The sequence below is a fragment of the Osmia bicornis genome, chromosome 9 (genome assembly GCF_907164935.1).
Source record: "Osmia bicornis bicornis chromosome 9, iOsmBic2.1, whole genome shotgun sequence".
In the NCBI taxonomy this organism is placed as follows: Eukaryota; Metazoa; Arthropoda; class Insecta; order Hymenoptera; family Megachilidae; genus Osmia; species Osmia bicornis.
This window is the reverse complement of record NC_060224.1, coordinates 2,409,743-2,429,688: the sequence shown is the minus strand read 5'-3', so window position 1 is coordinate 2,429,688 and position 19,946 is coordinate 2,409,743. Positions and strand designations below refer to the sequence as shown.

Here is a 19,946-nt window from a genome sequence, read left to right as displayed (position 1 = left end):
ATAAAACTAAAAATGATTTCAAATCATTAGATTGTTTATAATGTTTTGCACAATATATAACGATAATATTTCAATCACATGTCTTACTGAAACACGAGGATTGTATAGTGCGCCATCTACATCGGTCGCATCAAAATAAACATGGCGGAGGATAAAATTGGTTCGTTGGAAGAGGAAGCTTTAAAAAGAAAAGAACGTTTGCAAGCTTTAAAAAGGAAGACTGAAGATAACAAGGAAAATAGAAATGAAATTGCTAGTAAATTGCCAAAGTGAGTTCCAGTGGTTTTTCTAAGTGCTTTCGAATCTAACCTGTCTTAACCTCAAACAACGTTACTTATTGCTGTGTCTATTTTTGTTTAATAATGACAGACCAAAGTTTCGAAGTTACAAGCCACAAGACGATAGTCTGAAGGATAAAATATTAGACGATGCAAAACCCGGGAATGTAGAAGAAGAAGTACAAGATCAGTTGAGTGCTGCAAATACAAAAGTTGTCATCGAGGAATTGGTAAACAATTGTTTATGAAATTGAAATAGCTATTTCCGTTTGACATCTATTTAATTGTATTCTGTAGGATATCAGTAATCTTGCTCCTAGAAAACCAGACTGGGATTTAAAGCGAGATGTTGCTAAGAAGTTAGAAAAATTGGAAAGGAGAACCCAAAAAGCAATAGCTGAACTTATAAGAGACCGACTTAAGCAAGGACAACATGATTTAGCTGCTGTAGTAAATATGGCAACTAAAGAACAAAGTGAATCGCCCACCTGAGGGTATTAATAACTTTCTACATATTTTTATATCATAATATTTAAATAATTTTGTACATACAAAAAATCATAATGATACCTTTTTATAATAGTTGTATTTATTATCATCTAAATCACAATTTATTTTAACACAATATATTTCACATGCATACACTTGTGAACAAGTCTTATTACATATGTAATTGATTATAATACATCGTTATGGCAGCAGTAGGAACTGTTAGACAGACATACACCAATGTTTCTGAAAAAAGCTCCATCTTATATTATTCTTAATATTTTAATTAACAGTTTTATCTTTCTTATTTATCAAAGTATAGGTGATCAATTTGCTTACTGTCTTTCTTTATCTCTACTGCTTAGCTCTGACAAGAAATAAGAACTCTTATAATCAGTCAGTACAAGAATACTCTATATATATACAATGTTCACAATATTCCTATAGATAAATATCAGTAGTACATATATAACTAAAAATAACAAAGACATTTATTTTTTCTTATGTATTATAAGTATCTTATACATAATTTTGAAATATGTATTTACTAAAATCTGCTTACATAGATGCATCATAGGAAATACATCAAAATCATTCAAGTAAATACATACTTCAAATTGCTTATTGCCTACTTTAAATTACATGTACAGTCAAAGTGATTGACTAGAGTCTCCAGTATATTACTGGCAGGGTAGCAGAAAAATTACTCCAAGTATCACTGCAAAAGCTGCAATAAAAATCAGACAACAAATTAATATCGTATCATAAACAGTGTCTATAAAATTTATCGATCAAAATAAAATACGAACGTGATACGGTCCACATGCTTTGTTGTCCATTATTAGAACTGTCAGTTTTATTGCTCGAAGGAATCGTTGTAGCAATCGGTGGAGTCGTTTCAGGCATTGAAGCTTTAGTCGTTGGTTCAGGATTTGAAGTTTTAGTCGTTGGTTCAGGATTTGAAGTTTTAGTCGTTGGGTCAGGATTTGAAGGTTTAGTCGTTGGTTCAGGCTTTGAAGTTGTAGTCGTTGCAGGGGGTGCAGTTGTAGTTTCGGGGGCTAGTGTCGGATTCGTTGACCCGGAAGTATCCGTGGATCCGGAAGGAACATTGCGATAGACCACCCTACCGTCCAACGGTTGCACCGGACGGAAATTGTGAGTTAAATTTGTACCATCGCTAGATTGGACACTGCGGAATGCGGCCAACTAAAAATCAAGGTTTTTTAAATTAATTTATGAAAATGAGACTTGCCATTTATAAACAGAAACCACGCTCTCCTACTAAAAAGAAAAATACTTTTTCTAGTATTCGAGTCTAAATAATTATAGCACAATAGGAAGCATTTACAGAACATATTTGTACAGCATTTCTTCGTGTTTACAATTAGTCGATGCTAAAGTTTAATCAAACACTTTTAAAATCCTCCTTACGCGTACGTGTAAAGAATTTAACAGGAAGTACCTGTTCGTGAGATATAAATTGCGGTTTTATGAAGTCAATCCATTGAACGATCTCCAGACACGGGGGTGTTGTTAACGATCCTCTGTACGTGAAATAATTCTGGGCCGATTCGATATCAGCTGCGATCAATTTGCTCAAAATATTGTCATCCTTCAGTGTGATATTATTGCCAACAGCCATTATTTCTGGTATCTGTGGCACGATGGGATCGAAAATTGGATTCGGTTTATCGGCGACCTGCAACATGTACATTTTCTGTTAAATATGTAATAAATTCAAGTGTAGTTGAACGCGTTTCCTGAGATGTAAACGTTCAAAATAGAACATGGATCTTGTTTGACGAAGCAAGATCCACAAATTGGTGCTTTTCCTTCATTTATTTTCTTAGGGTTCAAATCTGAAGAGAATCTATTTAGGGAAAAATAGATTCAAAAGATATACCTAAAGACATATACAGGAAGAGATTACAATACAATAAGAGAATTTAATGAAGATTAAACTGTTTATAATTATCATTCGTTTCGGATTGCTTTACGTATCCAATTATCGTTAATCAATTTCAATATTTGTATAGAAACATGTACTGTCAATATTTGTACATTACCTGGTATAAATATGCCAGCACAGTAAGTCCATCAGAATGATTCATTGCCTTATTCGATGAACCGTACTCTTTCTTCCAGAAAACAGCATGAAGTTCCATGGAAAACGAGTGATTGTTGATGAGATCCTCGGATCCCAGATTATCGTTTTGTCCCCAGTGGAAGTGTAGTTGTTGGAAAACGTAGCTACCGTTTAAGGGTCCTCCGGATATCGTAGGCAATTCATTGTCGAAGCTTTGAATCATCACTAAACAAATAGCATAAAATTTCTTTTTATCTGCACCGAATAGCCTTGCTTTTTACGCTTTTCTCGAACGTTTATCTTAATTACGATGAGACAATGTCTAAGTCGTGCAATAATCAACGTTAATTTCCAGTTATTCAAGGATACAAATCACGTTTGTAACAAATGCAACGAACATTACATAGGCATTGAAATTGTACGCTTTCCTGAAAACGATTTTAACATTCCATGTTCGACGTTGATTTTATATTACAACCCGTACGACTCGCATGGAATGTTTAATTGATAATTTTCTTACTCTACTGCGCAGTATTTATCATTACGAGGAGACTGAAATTGTTGAATTTTTATTTTTATGCAAAGGTGACTAAAAATTTCTAAATAGTAAACTATGATAAATAATGTAAGAGGTAGTTACATGTTAATTGAACGCTATGAATAATATCTTGTAGTATATTTCTGATAAGTATGTAAGACTTATCGATTGTTAAATTACTCTAGCTATGCATAACGTTACAATACCATTAAACGGTCGTATCGTTTATTTATCCTTCGAATAAGTAAATTTCTACGCTTTCTAAGTAAACTTTCATGGATAAAATTCCTTGCAAAATTGAGTAGCTTTTTCTTTCACTTAAGAATAATTATATTTAAAATTACTCAGTTAATTTCTCCCTGTTTAATCTTGTTTAGATTACAATTCCTTTTTCTCTTTTTAGAAAAATTCCTTTCACTTGAAACGTTTCATGTAACGGTATGGAACCTTCTTCAGTGCATTACATTTCTTCTATGTGTACATATTATTTCAACAAAGTCGCCGGGTTGCTCGTACTCGTCAATATCTTGACCTTGTTGCTTTATACCTGTGTGCCCATTGTTTGTCATGTAGGCTGTATGGGAACGATGGACACCAGAATATTGCAGTGACGGAAAGGTGGTAGTGGTTACATCTTTTTCTTCTATGTCAATAGGAGACTGGAATTTCCCCAGGCAAGTTTATACTCGTTGCCCCAATGAGACGGACCTGGAAAGGATTATTCATTAGCGTTTCGAAAACCTTTCGTGAAGAGCCACCGTCATAAAATAATAGAAGAAATTCCGGGGCCAGATGAGTCAGATTTACCTCTTGAAATTAAATTTCTAATTTATCTATTCAAAGATAGAGAGTCAATTTTTACTCTGTGGTAGTTAAGGGTTGAAAAAGGGTTGAAATGAAAATCAGGTGAATTAAAATAAAATGATAACTCGAAGAGTAAATGTTTTACAAGTATGCAACGATTCCACGAAAATGGTATTAATTCAACAGTTATTGACGTTAACGAGACGTCACTCGAAAAAAAGTGGTTGAACAATTAACATAATAATTGACTCACCATTGCTTCCGTCGTAGCTGAAATTATTGGCCACCACACCTGCAACCAGTGAACAAACAAATTGATTTACACGTTATTGCACATTATACAAATATCGCCACTTGAACGAACGTTGCCTTTAATTAACCGCGTACGAATTTATGCGTAATTGACGAACAATCATGAGAGCCTCATTATCGTTAATCGCCAAGTGTTTATGGAAAATCATGAAAGATCGTTAATAAAAGGTAACTTTTTCTCTGTCGTGTAGTGAAGAATAGAAAACGGTTTGTCTAGAAGGGTAAAGAAAATGATTGTGTACAACAGGTTCTCATGGATAAAAATGTCCTTGTTGCATACGTTGAACAAGTTTACGTTCAATTATTCATCAGCAAGTCAGACAGGTATGCATCAGTCTAAACGTTCGATGTCAAAGGTAACGGTATAATCGCTTTCAATCGAATTCATAGCAACGAATCGATGTTTATTCGTAATAAAATAGTCTTGGAATAATTCATCTGTGACGAGTTGAATGCAACACCGTGCTCGATTCGAATCTTTCGTGAATCGACTTTCACCGGTACGTCAAGTACTTCTTCTCAAACGTGAAACTACGATAAGTTTATTCTATTTGCTGCATAGTAAAATGTTTGTAGCGAAAAAATGAAATTTGGTAATTTGCTAAATTGGAAATTTGATAATTTGCTAAATTGGTAATTTGGTAATTTAGTAATTTGGAAATTTACTAAATTGGTAATTGGTAATTTGATAATTCGGTAAACCTAAACCAAGTACCGAAGAAAACAAAATTTGACTATGTATCTTTAACTTCCACATTATGCAAATGCCATTCCTAGCCGCACTAATTGCTAAATCGCTCACATATGAATTATTCATATGACTCAAGGCGATAAAATTTAAGGTTTCCGGTGGAAAAGTAAAGTAGACCATTTCTTCCCCGATCATCGGTTAATGAATAAGCTCGGTATCTTTCCTTTCTCTGACTGAAGATAAATCGTATATAATAACTAGTGTTTCCAGATCCTACACATATGCTCGACACATGTGGTCGAATGACGAATAGGATTTTCTTAGGATCGACATTATTCTCAGTCGAAGAGGAAATCCATCTGGGGGGTCGTTTCCAGGACTATAAACTAATTTAAATAACTTTAAACAATGTTGAAACTGTCCTTTTCTTATGCAAGATAATTGTTGCTAAATACATGTAACTTGATCGTGGATTACGATGAAAACGAGAGCACGTATATCTACTGACGGCAATCTTATGTTTCGTTATGTGCGTTTTTAATACAGGGAAAGCTTCAAAGGCCTTGGATGCGTCAATGTTGAACAGGAGGTTTCTAAATAAAATAATTCATCCGATTACTTTTTTGCAGTTAGATTCAAATAAGAAACTATTAGGTCATTGGTAAAATTTGGCAATATTAAAATCTCTCACAGCTTAATTAGCATTCGAATACACCGGATACTCGGATTTTCGCAACGCACCTAATAAAGGTCTTAATGAAAAACGACCTATATTATACAACTAGAGAAATTTCAGAAATCTTGTGATTTGATTACATAAAAATTCCACCTCGATGTTATCATTAAATTCCGCTATAAACTTTCTAAACAATCCAATAATATAGCTGAGAATCTTACAGAATCTCATTGTTTCTTATTTTGCTTTGAGTGTATCAAAGGTGGAACATCCATAAAATACCTGTTTATTTTAATTACGTAAGATTAATATTGGTTAATTAATATTGGTTCTTCTTATCCAAAAATAAACAAAGATTAGATATATAAATCAACCTGATATTGTCATTAATATATTAAGTACAATCAATTTATTACCTTATCATTCAAAGATAATTCTTTTTCACAACATTCCAACGAGGTATTTTTGGAATATCGTTTGTCCATACATTTAGTATTCATTTATAATATGTACTGACACGATTTGATCGTACTCAGCACACTTCTGTTTCACTTGGCACATTGAAAATAGCCACTCGAAGTGAAAGAATAATTATGAAGATTTTATTTTGAATTTCTAAACGATCTTATATTATCATAATTTTATTGTTGAATAAGCAATATCGTTCGTGTACAATAAATTAACTCTCGGTGAGTTGTTAAAAAACAAAGCACACGAAAATTCATGAATCTTCGTGCGTAGAGTTCAATGCATCTCCATTTCATTACGATGGACCTTGACAGAAATTTTCTTAATTATAATATTTACCGTCTACAAAATCAAGTATAACATCACGTGTAACGAAGAATAATAATCCTCTATCGCTCGTATTTCAATATCAGGAGTTTTTGTGCTAGGAAAAAAAACACTAGACGACTCGTTCTAGGGATCACTAGATGAAGAAACATCTCAATCCTTATATTTCGAATTATTATCTATTTTAATATCTTAATTATATGATTATTTTTTTCTGAAACTGTCAGTCAATATGGTTTCTTTTTAATTTCAATAAAATTATAAACTCTTGAGAGAGTTTTATATATTCTTAATTATCTATTTATTGATTTTTCTTAAAAAATTCAAAACTAAATAAAAACCAAGGTCTCTGGTTCTTCAGACGTAACAAGGGTTAAATACCACAGGACATAATAATAGTTCTTTGAATGCAAAGTTTATCATTGGCTTCTAGAATTTCGCTTATCGTTTACAAAGGAAAGGGTTACACGTATGCACTGAAATCACGTTCTGTATAATAGGCGTTGAAAGTTTCTTATATCATGTCTAAAGTCTCAAACGTTTATTAAAATATTCAATGCTTATAATTCGACGTATCAATGTCAAGACGACTTTGAAACGTGCCTTCTTTTATTCAAACTTTATTATTGCAATTAATAATTTATCATACATATGTATATCTCCCAATCGTATTCTTTTATCTTACAAAAGATTTCCCTAGTACTTGTTTTATTATCTAATTTTGATTAATTAAATGATTACTTTAAAATAAGATAATAAAAGGAAACGTGAAAACCATAATAAATGATCAAAATCTCGTAAATCAAGAGTACTAATTACAATTTAATTTTCTGAAAAATCTTATGAAGGTTGCACAACACATGGTATGCAGAAAATTATGCCAAATGCACTTTATCAACGATATCATTTAAGTTTATGGATATTACGTGTTTTTCTAAAGTGTACAGCTTAATTTCAGAGATAATAAAATCATAGATCGAAAACGATGATTACAAAGTTTTATGTTACATCAAAACGTACTATGCTTTTGATAAATCAACACCCATTGCACGATTCTCTAATCATTAGCTTCTGTGAAAATTACTTCGTTGATGCAATTTTTTATCACGCACGAAACAGAAAATTTATCATAACAAATTCTTGAACATAAAGTCTGTTTGCAATAAAATGTTACGTTTATACAATTTTTCGCTTTCAACCTCTATCTTCTGTATTGGAAAGTGAAATTTTTCAAAACAGTTCGCACGACAACGAACACTGCATTATAGTTCGTGCATTCGTGCACAAGGTGCATTAAATAAATTATAAATAATTAGAGATACTTTAGGAAAACCTATTACGCGTATCAAAGGCGCAAAATTTCCATGAAAAAGAAAAATGGATTATACTTAGTAAATTGAATGAGAAAAAAAATTCCAAGATACTCCTCGGTTGTTATCCACAGCTAAAAATGTTTATAAAAGTTTTCCAAGAAGTTCCATCTTAACAAAATACACAATGTTGAAAATAACATTGTTACAGTACAAGCATCCGTGTTACGTATTCCTTTCATTCATCATCGATTGCGTGCAGAAGTGAAGAAAAATAAACATGACCATCGTAGAATTCAGGAAAAAGCGTTAATTGTAAATTTCGATTTCTTAAACGGTAAATTGCGTTAATTAACCACGCTCGCTCGAGGGACATCGTATTATCTCATCTTATTCTAATTACTCGATTAGCCGGCATTGGTCTATTTTTACGAATAATTGGCAAAAATAAAATTCTGCCTAATTTAATAGGCATTAATTGTAATATTCGTTAATTGCATTAAATCGCATCATAGTACGAGCACACGTTGGATCAGATATGAACATGTGTGGTACAAAATGTTATATAAGGCTCTCTGATTTATAAAAGGCAGCGTTAATCCAAAGCAATGTAGATTTATATTTCAATCGTATAGATTTTTTTATTATATTTATTATAATTAAACTTGGAATGAAAATATTTTATTGGACCGAAGATCCTCATTGATTCCTAATTCCTACCAGTTGCTATGAAATAATTTCTTGTATGTACCTAATTAAAAAACAAAAAAGGAGAATAAAAAATGAACGGCGATTTCATCGCGGTAATTATGAATCTATGAATTACACGGTGTACGATGGCGATAGTTGGCTTTCCCTTTTCATGAATTTTATGTAACGCTTTTACTTCCCTCATTTTGTATATACAATTCCGTCTAAATGAAAATCTTTAACGTTATTCTAATTGTCGTTTGCATACCGTTTCTGCGATGCAACCAGGTTGCATATGCACCGGCTATGCAGCCGGCTCCCCTCATGAATCTTAAGTGATTTCGTGATATTAATAACAATAAGTGCATATAATTGTTTTAGAAGCAACCACCGTGGACAGATGCCAAAAACGCGTAGAATATTAAAATAAACTGCAAGTGCCATTCAGTTATATATATATATTTTTTTTCAACGTCGCTTCGAGCCAGAAGAAAATCAATCGATGATGTAAAAATGTATTATTAATATTTCTAACGATATAAAATTTCAAAAAATTGTTCATTTATAAAATTGAAAATTCTCTTCTACACTATGTACCATGAATTATGTCTAATTAAAAATTCAATCCAATCGGTATCGACCTCTGTGAAATATAAAAAATCTAAATCTAAGTCGTAGATCCCAGGAATCCCACGATCGTCAAAGTATTAAATAAAGAAATGATAAAAATCGATTAAAATTAAATAATCCACGGTATCGTTATATTTTTATTTACCCCTCGAGAGAATTCGAACTCGGAATTGAAATTTGAATAAATTTCCTCAATAAAAAAATCACTCTTAATATACCAGACCGTGGGAGAGACCAATTCGAATTTCAAAGGAACCAAAGAAGAATAATACCACTTACTCGATACGAATAATGGAACTATGGTGAAGATTAAGAAAGTCATGGCGAGTGGAACTGTCACTTTTCACACTGTCTAACACCGAGTATGGAACGCCGGTCTACCGATACGTTGACTTAAGAAATGTGAATATACTCTGCGTTATACGGTCGGTGGTCGACTGAGCACTGGCTGCCTTGTCGGCTATGTTAAATAAGAGACGACCGCTTTTATTTCGCTGTGGCCTATCGACTGTGCAGAAAATTTCATAGACCGACAGCCAGACAGAGCTAGCTACCCGATGACCAGGTAATCGGGATATCGAGAAAGTCAGGAAGGGGACAAGGGACCGATCGTGATTTCCGATGACTCAGAATCCTTCTATGATATCAGAAAGCTGCCGCTTCCAGAAACTGATACGGGTATAGTTTCTAGAAGCTCGTTACCAATGTCCCGTCGGTTCAATGACTTCTTTGTTTATAATCTTGTATATGGAAAATAAAAAAGAAACTAAATGTATACATATATGTAAACGAGGAAATCTTAAGAATGAATCTGGGAATTTTTATTCTCATACGCATACTCATTTTTATTCGCAGTTTTGTTATTTAAACTTACTTTATCGTCTTCTGAACTTCACTCGAAGAATTAATTTCAGATAGTGTTTTTGTTTCATTGATAAGTACGTTTCCGATACTGTATTAACGACAACAATGCTGCATGATATTAAATAAAAGTAGAAAAACAAGGTTTAAAAATATGTAAGTTGAATTAGAAGAGTATGGGAAGAAAGAAAGGAAGGGGTCCTATTTGAGATGTTTATGGTACGTGAGCCATATAGCTTGCGGTACTTTAACGCTCGTAAGAGCTCATTATTGTATTTTGGACGTGTCGGTTTCCGTTCGGTTACGTACTTCCGCTAACGATTTTCCTTAACTACCACGTTCATCGAAAACCTCGGAAATTTGTTCGAATATTTAATACTATGAATTCTTCTCTGACGTGTTATTAGGAAAATTTAGCAAATACCATATTAATCTTGAATAAAATACCATAGATTATACATATATTATGATAATGTCCCAATCTATAATTAAAATTATCTTAATGGAACTGGGTGTGTCTGTATTTTTTTTTGATACACTCTGAAATGAAATATGCTGGCGATAAACGAGGTATCAATTATCGTTAAAAAATTACAGCTATATATTATTACCAACTGATTCATTGTTAACCACATTCACGGTATAGACCGAACGCTTTAAAAACAATTATGGCGGGGCATCAGGGTGTTTTTTGCATTTCCTTGTAAACGGTATGAAATATCGACAACGTGCACGGCGGCGCTTCAACGAGCCTTCGAAATATTTAATGAAGGTCGCCTCGTTTGATACGTTTCGGAATAAAAGTTTCAAGAAAACCGCAGCATGATTCTTAGACCCAATTTCGCAACTATTATGCAACGCGTGTATACATATGTACAAGAAACTGCTGTTTCGGGTTAATCTTTCGGCCGATTTATTTGGAAAGAAGGCAAGGGCAAAGGCGGATTCCTTTGCGAAAGGTCAGCTAGATAATTATTTTAGAACGGCAGGAACAGGTCTAGTGTCATTCTTTCATCTCCTTTCCTTTTTTTATTTTCAGAGCGCGATCTATCGCGCACGGAATATATAGGAAACTTCAAGTGGTTCTGTAGATCGAAAACGGTGTAAAATTGTTTCTACCTTCGCGCGTAGATTATTTAAAGACTTATCGATCACCGTCTCTTTTGATTTATAATGATCGAATCATCTCTTGATGAGCTGTCTTTTATTCGTGACAAGAGAAACTAATGTATGCAAAACGATTGTTTCACAGATTTCAAAAATAGGTTAAGTTTTACTTTAAGTTGCAACGTAAATATAAACTCCATATATTTTTCAGTAATGCTAAAGATAGATAACCGAAAGTATTTTCTTTTTCGGTACGGTCACAACCAAGATATTTTTATACTCGTGACATTATATTCAGTCGCGTAAAAAGTAAAATGGTTGAACAAATATCTTAAATACCTACATACTCTTATGAAAACAAGTCTAGAACATATTAGGTCTATCGAAAAATTCTGTCCGTTTTTGAATTAAAAGAAAATAATACATTTATTCACACACGTTCAAAATTTAATTGATCACAGGTATGTATACGCACAACTGCAAAAATAAAAATTATATGTTTTGTTTAGATTTGACTCAGAAATAGTTTCATCTACGTCAATACGTATCTTGGACACTTCATATCATTGTAAATTAATGGAATATTGTTAAATTGTATTTGATTTAAACTATACGCTCTTCCGATCCATCAGCGCTATCTATAGATGTCGCTAATAGTAGTCGAGAACTAAAATTTGTATGTACAGTTTCTCTGCTTTGCACAATGCTACTCCAGTAACGGGCATATGTATATCATTAAAGCTCGGAGATGGTCTCTGCCTACACAAATTGTGAAATAACCATTAAAATGTCAGAATAGCGTTCGTTGCAAACTGACTTGAAAAATTGACCAATCGAGGAACGTTGGTAAGTCGGTGGGTACGTTTACAAGGAATGTGAGGAAACGGTTGAGCAAAAGCAACGATACTAGTTTTACACATATGTATGTATGTGCATTTGATCGCCGTCGTCGTCGCAATAGTCGTAATCGTCGACGTCGGCGTTGATTGTTCGCTGATCTTTATTCTAACTTGAACAAAAGCGACCGGATTCACTGTTAAACCGAATCGCAGAAAAGTTATAAGATTTCGTTTCTCTCGTAGCCGTACTCTGGTTACAAGCGAAACAGCTTCCTAAGATAGTGACATCGTTATCCTTTATTTTGGTATTTATAGACCTAAAAAAGCCTATGTACCCGACGGCGATTTTCTGAAGGGAAGAGAAACAGGTCTTGTGGATAGGTAACGAAAAAAGAAGAAATTTATAATATTCCTTCGACTGTACACGCGCGGGCTTTTTTTCCGGGGTGCAATTTATGGATACGTGTTGGTGCGTGTTCATAGTTACACGAGGATTATAAGCGGAAAAGAGAGAAGCATAGAAAAGCATCGGTGAAACGAGAGCGATAGGGATAGTCGAGACGAAACGAGACAAAGTTTCGATAGTGAAACGAAGCGAGAACGAGAACGTTGAAACAGGGGTTCGCGAGGAGAAGGAAGGGGTCTCCGTCAAAATGTCGCTGAAAACACCAACGCGGATACAGTGATTGCTTTTCGTCGTTTAACAGGGGGTATGTGATCTTTTCCTGACTTGATCGTTCTTCTTTTTTTATCGTTCCACCTATACTTGTTCCCGTTTACTTTACGTTTCGAATGTACGCAGCCTCTTTGAACCTCATTGAAAGAGAGAAATGTCCTAGGTACATCGATTGCGCACGGTTACCCGGTTTCCCTCTGTTTGTTTCCATCGGGCTTTGTACAACTTTGTCGTGGTTGTGTGCATAACACGCCACGGCCGTTACAGTGGCGCGCTGAGATATCTTGCATTTATATCAATCTCTTTCTATATCTTGTATTTTTTTCTTTTTCTTTTTTTTTTCACTTCATCGTTCCAGCGTCGACGAAGACATTCGGCGATCGCACTTACGGTGCCGATTTCCAGGTATCCGTCGATACTGTACACTCACTATATTCGTGTGTCGCTGTGCTTTTTTACCACTTCGTAAATTGAATTTTTCTTGGCAGACTTTCCACCGTACGTAAAGAATTTCAACTTTCGTTTTTCAACAATTTTCACGTTGATTTTTGTTCATGTAACTGCTGCTATATCGTGTTTCGTTTCTTTAAAAACCAATGAGAACGATTGCAAATTATTTAACGAGTTCAAGATCTTCCTATGTTATACTGGAAATTTGTTTCCTATTTTGATATTTCGGGGGATATTCCGTTATGACGAGATTTTCTGACATTCTTTTGTCACAATTATTCCGAGTACATTTTAGAGTATGTTTCTCGTAAAAATGTACGAATGAATTGGCAAATAATTTCGTTGTATTTATACTTGATCAATTTCTTTATAATATAGGAAAGTAAAGGAATAATCTTTGATTGTGTATTGATTTTTGGTATCTGAGGTGTCTTAATTATTGTTTTATCCTGACAATATTTTAAGCATACCAACCAGTTTTGTTTCTAATTTTTCTTTATGGTAAATTTGCAGGGTTTTGCTGAAGCAGAGCAAATAAGAACATTAAAAATATGGTATCCACTCGTCAGTCAAGTAGTATGGGAGCAAGCAATGGGGGTGGACCAGTCACTGAGATTGCTGATGTAAATTCATCTAGAAGACATCAATCTGCGACAATGGCTAGTTCTTATAGCGGAACATCTGCCTCGGAGCCACCTTCTTACAGTAATCTAAATCTCCTTGACTTACCGGTTGAAATTCTTGAAAAGATTTTCAGCTATTTGGATTATAATACTGTGGCTCATTTACGTCCAGTAAGCGAAAAATACAGTATACAATATTTTTTACAACTTTTAAAATACTTAACCTAGTGTATAAAAGAATATGTTCTTTTCTATTCGCAGGTTTGCCATCAGATGGATCGTGTCTGTGGTTCAATTTTAAATTCGACATTTCAGAAGCTTCAAACACAGATGTTGAGTCGTTTTCAGGCAATTAAATCACAGATGCCGAGACGTGAATCTGCTCGCCGTAATCATCCATTAGCTTGTGAATCTGACATTATTGAAACTCTTCACATGCGTCTCACCTTGCTTCAAATGAGTTTTGGCAAACACATTGAGCGTAAACATTGTTGCTTTTTTCCTGGAGAGGTAAATGAAACTATTTATGGTTTGTAGGATTAAAAATATATTGTTTTTAAATACACTTGATAAGTTTAATTTCTAATTTTAGATTTTAGACGAAGTTTATCGTATTTTACATTATATAAAAGTTACTCCAAAATTAGCCAGACCATATAAAGTAACAGACGAATTATTTGATTTAAGTACTATGGCTATGGAGTATTTTAAAGAACGTATCGAACCAACATTACCAGAAATTCCTTACTTTGGAGCTGATTTCTTAGATCTTACTGGAACGTTCTCCTGTGAGCAAAATTGCCCGATTTTTAAATCTTCTGAAGTTACATTAAGCTGTGTTCTATTACAGTTTTGCACAATACTATATTGTATATATTCTGTTTAAATGTTTTAGCCTCTAGTAATGTGAACAAACCATTTATGTGCCTGGATTCTACACCTCTGACTGTTGGGAGTGGTAAAGGAGGAAACAATAGCGGGGAAGAAGGTTCTCCACCACATTCGTCGGATGATCCTGGCCTCTTAGAATCTAGTGTATCACCACCACAATCGAACATGGTGTTACGAAAACGTATCCGGAAGATTAAACAAGGAATGAAACGATATAATAGTCAGTTAACGTTAATGCGTAGAGATTTGAGGAGTTGCAAATCAAAAATTGCCGAGCAACAGAAACAAATCGTTGAATATGCCACGCGCCTCGACGAGAATGATAAAAAGAACGAAGAGACATCTCGCAAATTTAGCACACTCCTACAGGTATTTACTAAGGTACACTTGGTACTTGTAAGAATAACGTGTAGCGGAAAAGATATATGTAGAAGATTTATAGATTTTAAGATCCTTTTTCGATACCTTCCTTGTTAACAAATCATTCTCACGATGTAAATATGTTCTGTAGGAATTGAACAAATGTAAGACAGAGCTTCAGTATTGGCGATCTAAATCTCCAGCGATACCGGTGTGCGTAGTCTGCGGTCAGTCTATGTTAGTACCGCCAGAGGATCTACAAGTTTTAACAAATCAAGGCGTAATAGCGGAAACGATCGACGAAGGATTAGACTTCATTCCTATAACAGATGCGCAGAGTCCTACCGAAGTTGTTTCACAACCAACGGTTACACAACAGCCTTCGTCGCCACCGGCGACAGTGGAAATGGCACCACCAAAGGCTCCTGTGCCTTCATTATCTTCAAAACGAAAATCCAATACGGCAGAGGAAGCACCGAGCGATGCTACAAAGAAACCTCGTCGTGCCGCCAAGTCACGTCAGGTTAAACGCTCGAAGATATAAATCGATTCTGATCATGGTACAAAAAAAATATCTGTCTTAACATTTTTACTGGGTTTTCGAAAGAGGTCTTTCTATTTAAAATAACTGTGTTTCTTTACGCAAGCGAACGAATGATCTTAGAAAAGTACAAAATTCTTTCCTGAACGTCCTGCATTTCGCGCAACGAACCTCGTTTTGAAAAATGAAAAAGAAATGAAAATTATAGCAATGTTGGTTACCGCGCGAAGGGAATTGACGCGATTAATTTTCCTATTTTTATTACGGACGGATTTGTCACACACAGTGACGTCTACAAATATTCTAAATGATAGCTGATCATTCGTGTCGTTCGTAAAGTAACAGAGGAGCAACTTTTTTCGGGCCCTTTTAATTATTATTATTCTCGTGATGGTATACACAAGAATAACGGAAGGGTTGAATTTTCTATGAAATGTTTATTTTACAACAATATCCGCATTATAGAACAGATCAAGGTGATCAGCAAGAATTCACCTTCTATATATCATGGACACAAGTTATCCACTAATTTATCATTTACTTGCCAAATATTTCTAATTATTTCTTATTCTATAAAATTTTCATTTTTAAACAGTTTAATTGGCAAACAAGTTGTCGGTATGGAAATTATTAAAACCAATCGTTAATGAAGAATTTGAATTGCTTAATTTATTGTTCATTATAGCTTTAATTGAACAAAAATTGCTTGTACATGGTAATACCTTGTTTCACAAAGATAGGAAGCTATTAGTTTTATCTTTGACGAAACTTCTGTACAAAATTTCGAGTGGACGTTAGACCTGATTCTTGCAAATTTTATTTTGCAGTATCAATGAATAAGTACCTGAGAGGACTGAGTGGGACCGGTTCGCGCAGGTACTCCCAAGTTCATCAATATTCATATCAATTTTCTAATTTATCGAAATCTATTCAATTGAACAAAGAAATAATTTCACTTTAATATGATTTGTGTATACCATTTATAATATGAGTTTAAGTAATGAACTTGATAGTGAAAGTCAAAGGCTTTGAAAAGTGAATTGCTTTTGCATAATAACATGTGATATCACCTTAATTTTTTGGTTGTTAATGGGTAAATTTGTAATTAAAAAAATTAATTTAATAGAGCAGCTCACCTAGATAAAATCAAAACAATTTTAATGGTATACAAATTTTGTGAGCCTTAAAAATATGCGAAGCTGTGGAGAAAGAAAGTGAATTGATAAAGTGAGCAAAATATGTTGAATACCTTAAATGGGGGTTATCTTTTTTTTTTTTTTTCTAATGCGCCATCCGTTAAACAAGCGATTTATTTTGCTGGATGGTGTATATTGCAATATTAATAGCGCTAGGAAATTATTTATAGGATCAATTATTTATAGGAAAATTATTATCAAATTGTTTTAATGAATTTAAAGAAAACACCAATGTTTTAATTTATCAATCATATTGATTAAAATTAATGAACTTCATACCGCGTTTTTAAACGACAGAAATGGTGAACGACAATGGAGGATTATTGTTTAATGGAATTAATTGAAAAATGTCGTATATATATATATATAACTTTTTGTTGCTTTAAAGTCGTACGGATTACCCTGCGCGATGCTCGATAATCGGTCTGTATAGATTCAATTACCTTATATTATTTGCACCAATCCTAATTAATCTCAAAGAAAGGAAAATTGTAATTTGACTTATTGTGAGTTAATTATTATTCATGATTCTAGTAATAAATATAAAAGATACTGATAATAAGTAAAATGATACTTTATTATAAATATACAAATATATATATGAGTGAGGTACTTGCCAGACATGCATACCACACAGAGCAGTTTAGTTTAAACTTTAATGGAACAATAAGATATAATAATTAATTAATGATGAAATAATTATCGAAATATATATAATTTTTTATCGATGTCGAAAATAATTAGGTGAAAAGGAGGAAAAACAAGAACTTTGCGAGCGGACGGAAAATGAGTACGTTACGAATACGCATGTATGTGAGAAGTTATGCAAGAGAATTAAGAGCGCGTGATATATATGTATAAACACAAACACACAAAACACACACACACACGTATATATAATAAAAATACTAAATTCAAACTTAATGAGAATTTACGATGTGATGCTTTATCGATTTAACTGCGGGAAAGTGACCTTTATTCAAGTAAAATACATGTGGGGCGTTTTTGGCTACAAAAAAAAAGAAGATGTATGAATTTTACTTAATGTTATGTTGAATAGGATTGCGGGGGCGGGCGTAATTTAAATCGCCGTGTCGGAAATTTCGAAATGCTTGCATTGTATGCTTATGTCGCGAATAGTGGTGCGTTCTGACAAATGAAAAACTTAAGAAAAAGAAACTATGGAACATGACGCGTGAGATGATTCTCTTTACACGAATATATCTAGGCCCCTGAATGTAACAGCATCCTGTACACTCGCATCTTGGGAAAACTGTATTTACGAATCAATAACTAAATGTACTTTTATGTACTCCCACTCGACTATTTACCAACGATACACGTTGCCAGTTTATTATCTTAAAATGAATAGTTTACAGTCATTGGCTTTCCGACATTATCCGTCCCCGAACGATACAAATTGTAGCATTGTGTACTACGTATATGAATCTACTAAGGATATACAATCGAATATAACAATGAATACACAATTAGAAGTAGAATAATTTCCTAATTAGTAGTGCTGTGCGTTAAGAATGCGAGCACAGGGAACGATTTAATTTTCAATTCTTCATTCATCATGATTAAGTATCCGTGGACCATACGTATATTCGTTCGCAGTATCTGCACTAGTAAAAGTAATGGTCTCCGGATCAACTACACAGTAAGCAATTACGAATGGAAATACCGTGCGTGTACTTTAAAATTCACCTACACGCGGTAAAGAGCATAGGAAATACAATTGCCAGCGTTACGGTATGAAACACCGTACCGCCGAAATATATGAGTTATCTTAAATGGTTTTACGTGTATTAAAGCGATTGTAAATATATATATTAGATACACCTTATAATAAACGTAATTTAACATAAAAAAACTATTTGCTTTTTGTTTCAACTTTAACGAGAGAGGAAGTGGCGAACTCTCTGAACTTGCTTTATTTGAAAATAGCTGATTGAATTTCTCCGATTGGTCTAGTATAACCTTGACTTTCACTTTCGTCTGCTAGTCGAGCACGTGGCTCCGTTTGACAGTTTATAATATTTTAGCAGTGACTACTGCAAGGGGTTATGATTTAAGGGGTCCCTAAGACCCCAGGATGGTATCAGGTCGGTATGCAAGAGAGCGTCAGTAATGCATCGGGGTCCCTGACACCCCGGAGCCATAATGTCGGTATGCAGTCGACGGTGCTTCGGGGTCTCTGGTACCCCAAAGAGGATGTCGGTATATAGAAAGCGATACCGATGCATTGGGGTCTCTGACACCCCGGATACCAAAATGTAAACGGTATCACCGTTGCTTCGGGGTTCCTGACACCCCAAGATGATATCATATCGGTATGCAGAGACAGACCCTGGTGCTTCGGGGTCCCTGGCACCCCGGATGCTATATTATCAGTATGCAAATATACTCATCGGCTTTTGGGGTCCTTAATACCCCTATATGATATGAGGTCGGTAGGCAGAGGGCGTCATTGGCGCAGCGGGGTCCCTAACACCCCCGGATGAAATCAGGTCCGTATGAAGAGGGCACAACCAGTATAATCATTGTCCTCTAATTTTTTACCACAGTTTATGTAATTTACTTTATTTATTTTTCGTGCCCTTCAGCCCTACGTTCTTTTCATCCCTACATTCTCTTCATCCATACATTCTTTTCATCCCTACTTTCTTTTCATCCCTACTTTCGTTGCATCCCTACATTCTCTTCAGCCCTACATTCTTTTCATCCCTACATTCTTTTCATTCCTACATCCCTTACAATAAATATATTATAAAGACTGCTTCGAGTAATGGTAAGTAAAGGTAAGTTAGTTCCCCTTTTCGCCGGCAGATGGCGCTGATCAGACGTTGAGATTTTAGTTCACATTTTTGCCGCCAGAGGGCCAAAAATGGTGCGTGATTTAGTTCCTTTTTCCGAAACCAGATGGCGCTGATCGGACGTTGAGATTTTAGTTCGCATTTTTGCCGCCAGAGGGCCAAAAATGGTGCATGATTTAGTTCCTTTTTCCGAAACCAGATGGCGCTGATCGGACATTGAGATTTTAGTTCGCATTTTTGCCGCCAGAGGGCCAAAAATGGTGCATGATTTAGTTCCTTTTTCC

The 19,946-nt window shown here is 34.5% G+C and overlaps 3 protein-coding genes across 10 annotated transcripts; 2 read left to right on the top strand and 1 right to left on the bottom strand.

Annotated features, from left to right (window-relative positions):
• Positions 1–73: 73 nt before the first annotated feature.
• Positions 74–855, top strand: LOC114872077 (coiled-coil domain-containing protein 12). Its single transcript, XM_029178851.1, has 3 exons — positions 74–269; positions 370–508; positions 576–855. The coding sequence occupies exons 1-3, from the start codon at positions 142–144 to the stop codon at positions 768–770; spliced, it is 462 nt and encodes a 153-aa protein (XP_029034684.1). The 5' UTR covers positions 74–141; the 3' UTR covers positions 771–855.
• LOC114872076 (carbonic anhydrase 2-like) lies at positions 846–9,800 on the bottom strand. The gene is given in 8 exon segments (XM_029178850.2): positions 846–1,494; positions 1,577–1,973; positions 2,230–2,466; positions 2,834–3,078; positions 3,939–4,070; positions 4,073–4,099; positions 4,449–4,487; positions 9,579–9,800. Coding segments are annotated over 8 exon segments (1,167 nt in total). The 5' UTR covers positions 9,622–9,800; the 3' UTR covers positions 846–1,447.
• A 2,173-nt stretch (positions 9,801–11,973) lies between these two features.
• Positions 11,974–18,155, top strand: LOC114872094 (F-box only protein 28). Of its 8 annotated transcripts, XM_046287040.1 has the most exons (8): positions 11,975–12,113; positions 12,422–12,487; positions 12,590–12,816; positions 13,746–14,026; positions 14,117–14,365; positions 14,448–14,643; positions 14,751–15,127; positions 15,258–18,155. In XM_046287040.1, exons 4-8 carry the CDS (start codon positions 13,784–13,786, stop codon positions 15,648–15,650), a joined length of 1,458 nt encoding a protein of 485 aa, XP_046142996.1. In that variant the 5' UTR covers positions 11,975–12,113; positions 12,422–12,487; positions 12,590–12,816; positions 13,746–13,783; the 3' UTR covers positions 15,651–18,155. The 8 variants fall into 8 exon arrangements, with proteins under 8 accessions (XP_029034708.1, XP_046142996.1, XP_029034706.1 ...); XM_029178873.2 differs by lacking the exon at positions 11,975–12,113 and having other exon boundaries at positions 12,150–12,487; XM_029178874.2 differs by lacking the exon at positions 11,975–12,113 and having other exon boundaries at positions 12,150–12,816; positions 15,258–15,666; positions 16,475–18,155.
• The last annotated feature ends 1,791 nt before the right edge of the window (positions 18,156–19,946 follow it).

What these genes read in the sequence shown, in the direction of transcription:
- LOC114872077 (XM_029178851.1), top strand. Translation starts at nt 142, where the DNA reads ATGGCGGAGGATAAAATTGGTTCGTTGGAAGAGGAAGCTTTAAAAAGA. An exon ending in ATTGCTAGTAAATTGCCAAA is followed by an intron (nt 270 to 369) that starts GTGAGTTCCAGT and finishes TAATAATGACAG; the next exon opens with ACCAAAGTTTCGAAGTTACA. An exon ending in AAGTTGTCATCGAGGAATTG is followed by an intron (nt 509 to 575) that starts GTAAACAATTGT and finishes TGTATTCTGTAG; the next exon opens with GATATCAGTAATCTTGCTCC.
- LOC114872094 (XM_029178875.2), top strand. Translation starts at nt 13,784, where the DNA reads ATGGTATCCACTCGTCAGTCAAGTAGTATGGGAGCAAGCAATGGGGGT. An exon ending in CTGTGGCTCATTTACGTCCA is followed by an intron (nt 14,027 to 14,116) that starts GTAAGCGAAAAA and finishes TTCTATTCGCAG; the next exon opens with GTTTGCCATCAGATGGATCG. An exon ending in TCCTACAGGTATTTACTAAG is followed by an intron (nt 15,128 to 15,257) that starts GTACACTTGGTA and finishes TATGTTCTGTAG; the next exon opens with GAATTGAACAAATGTAAGAC.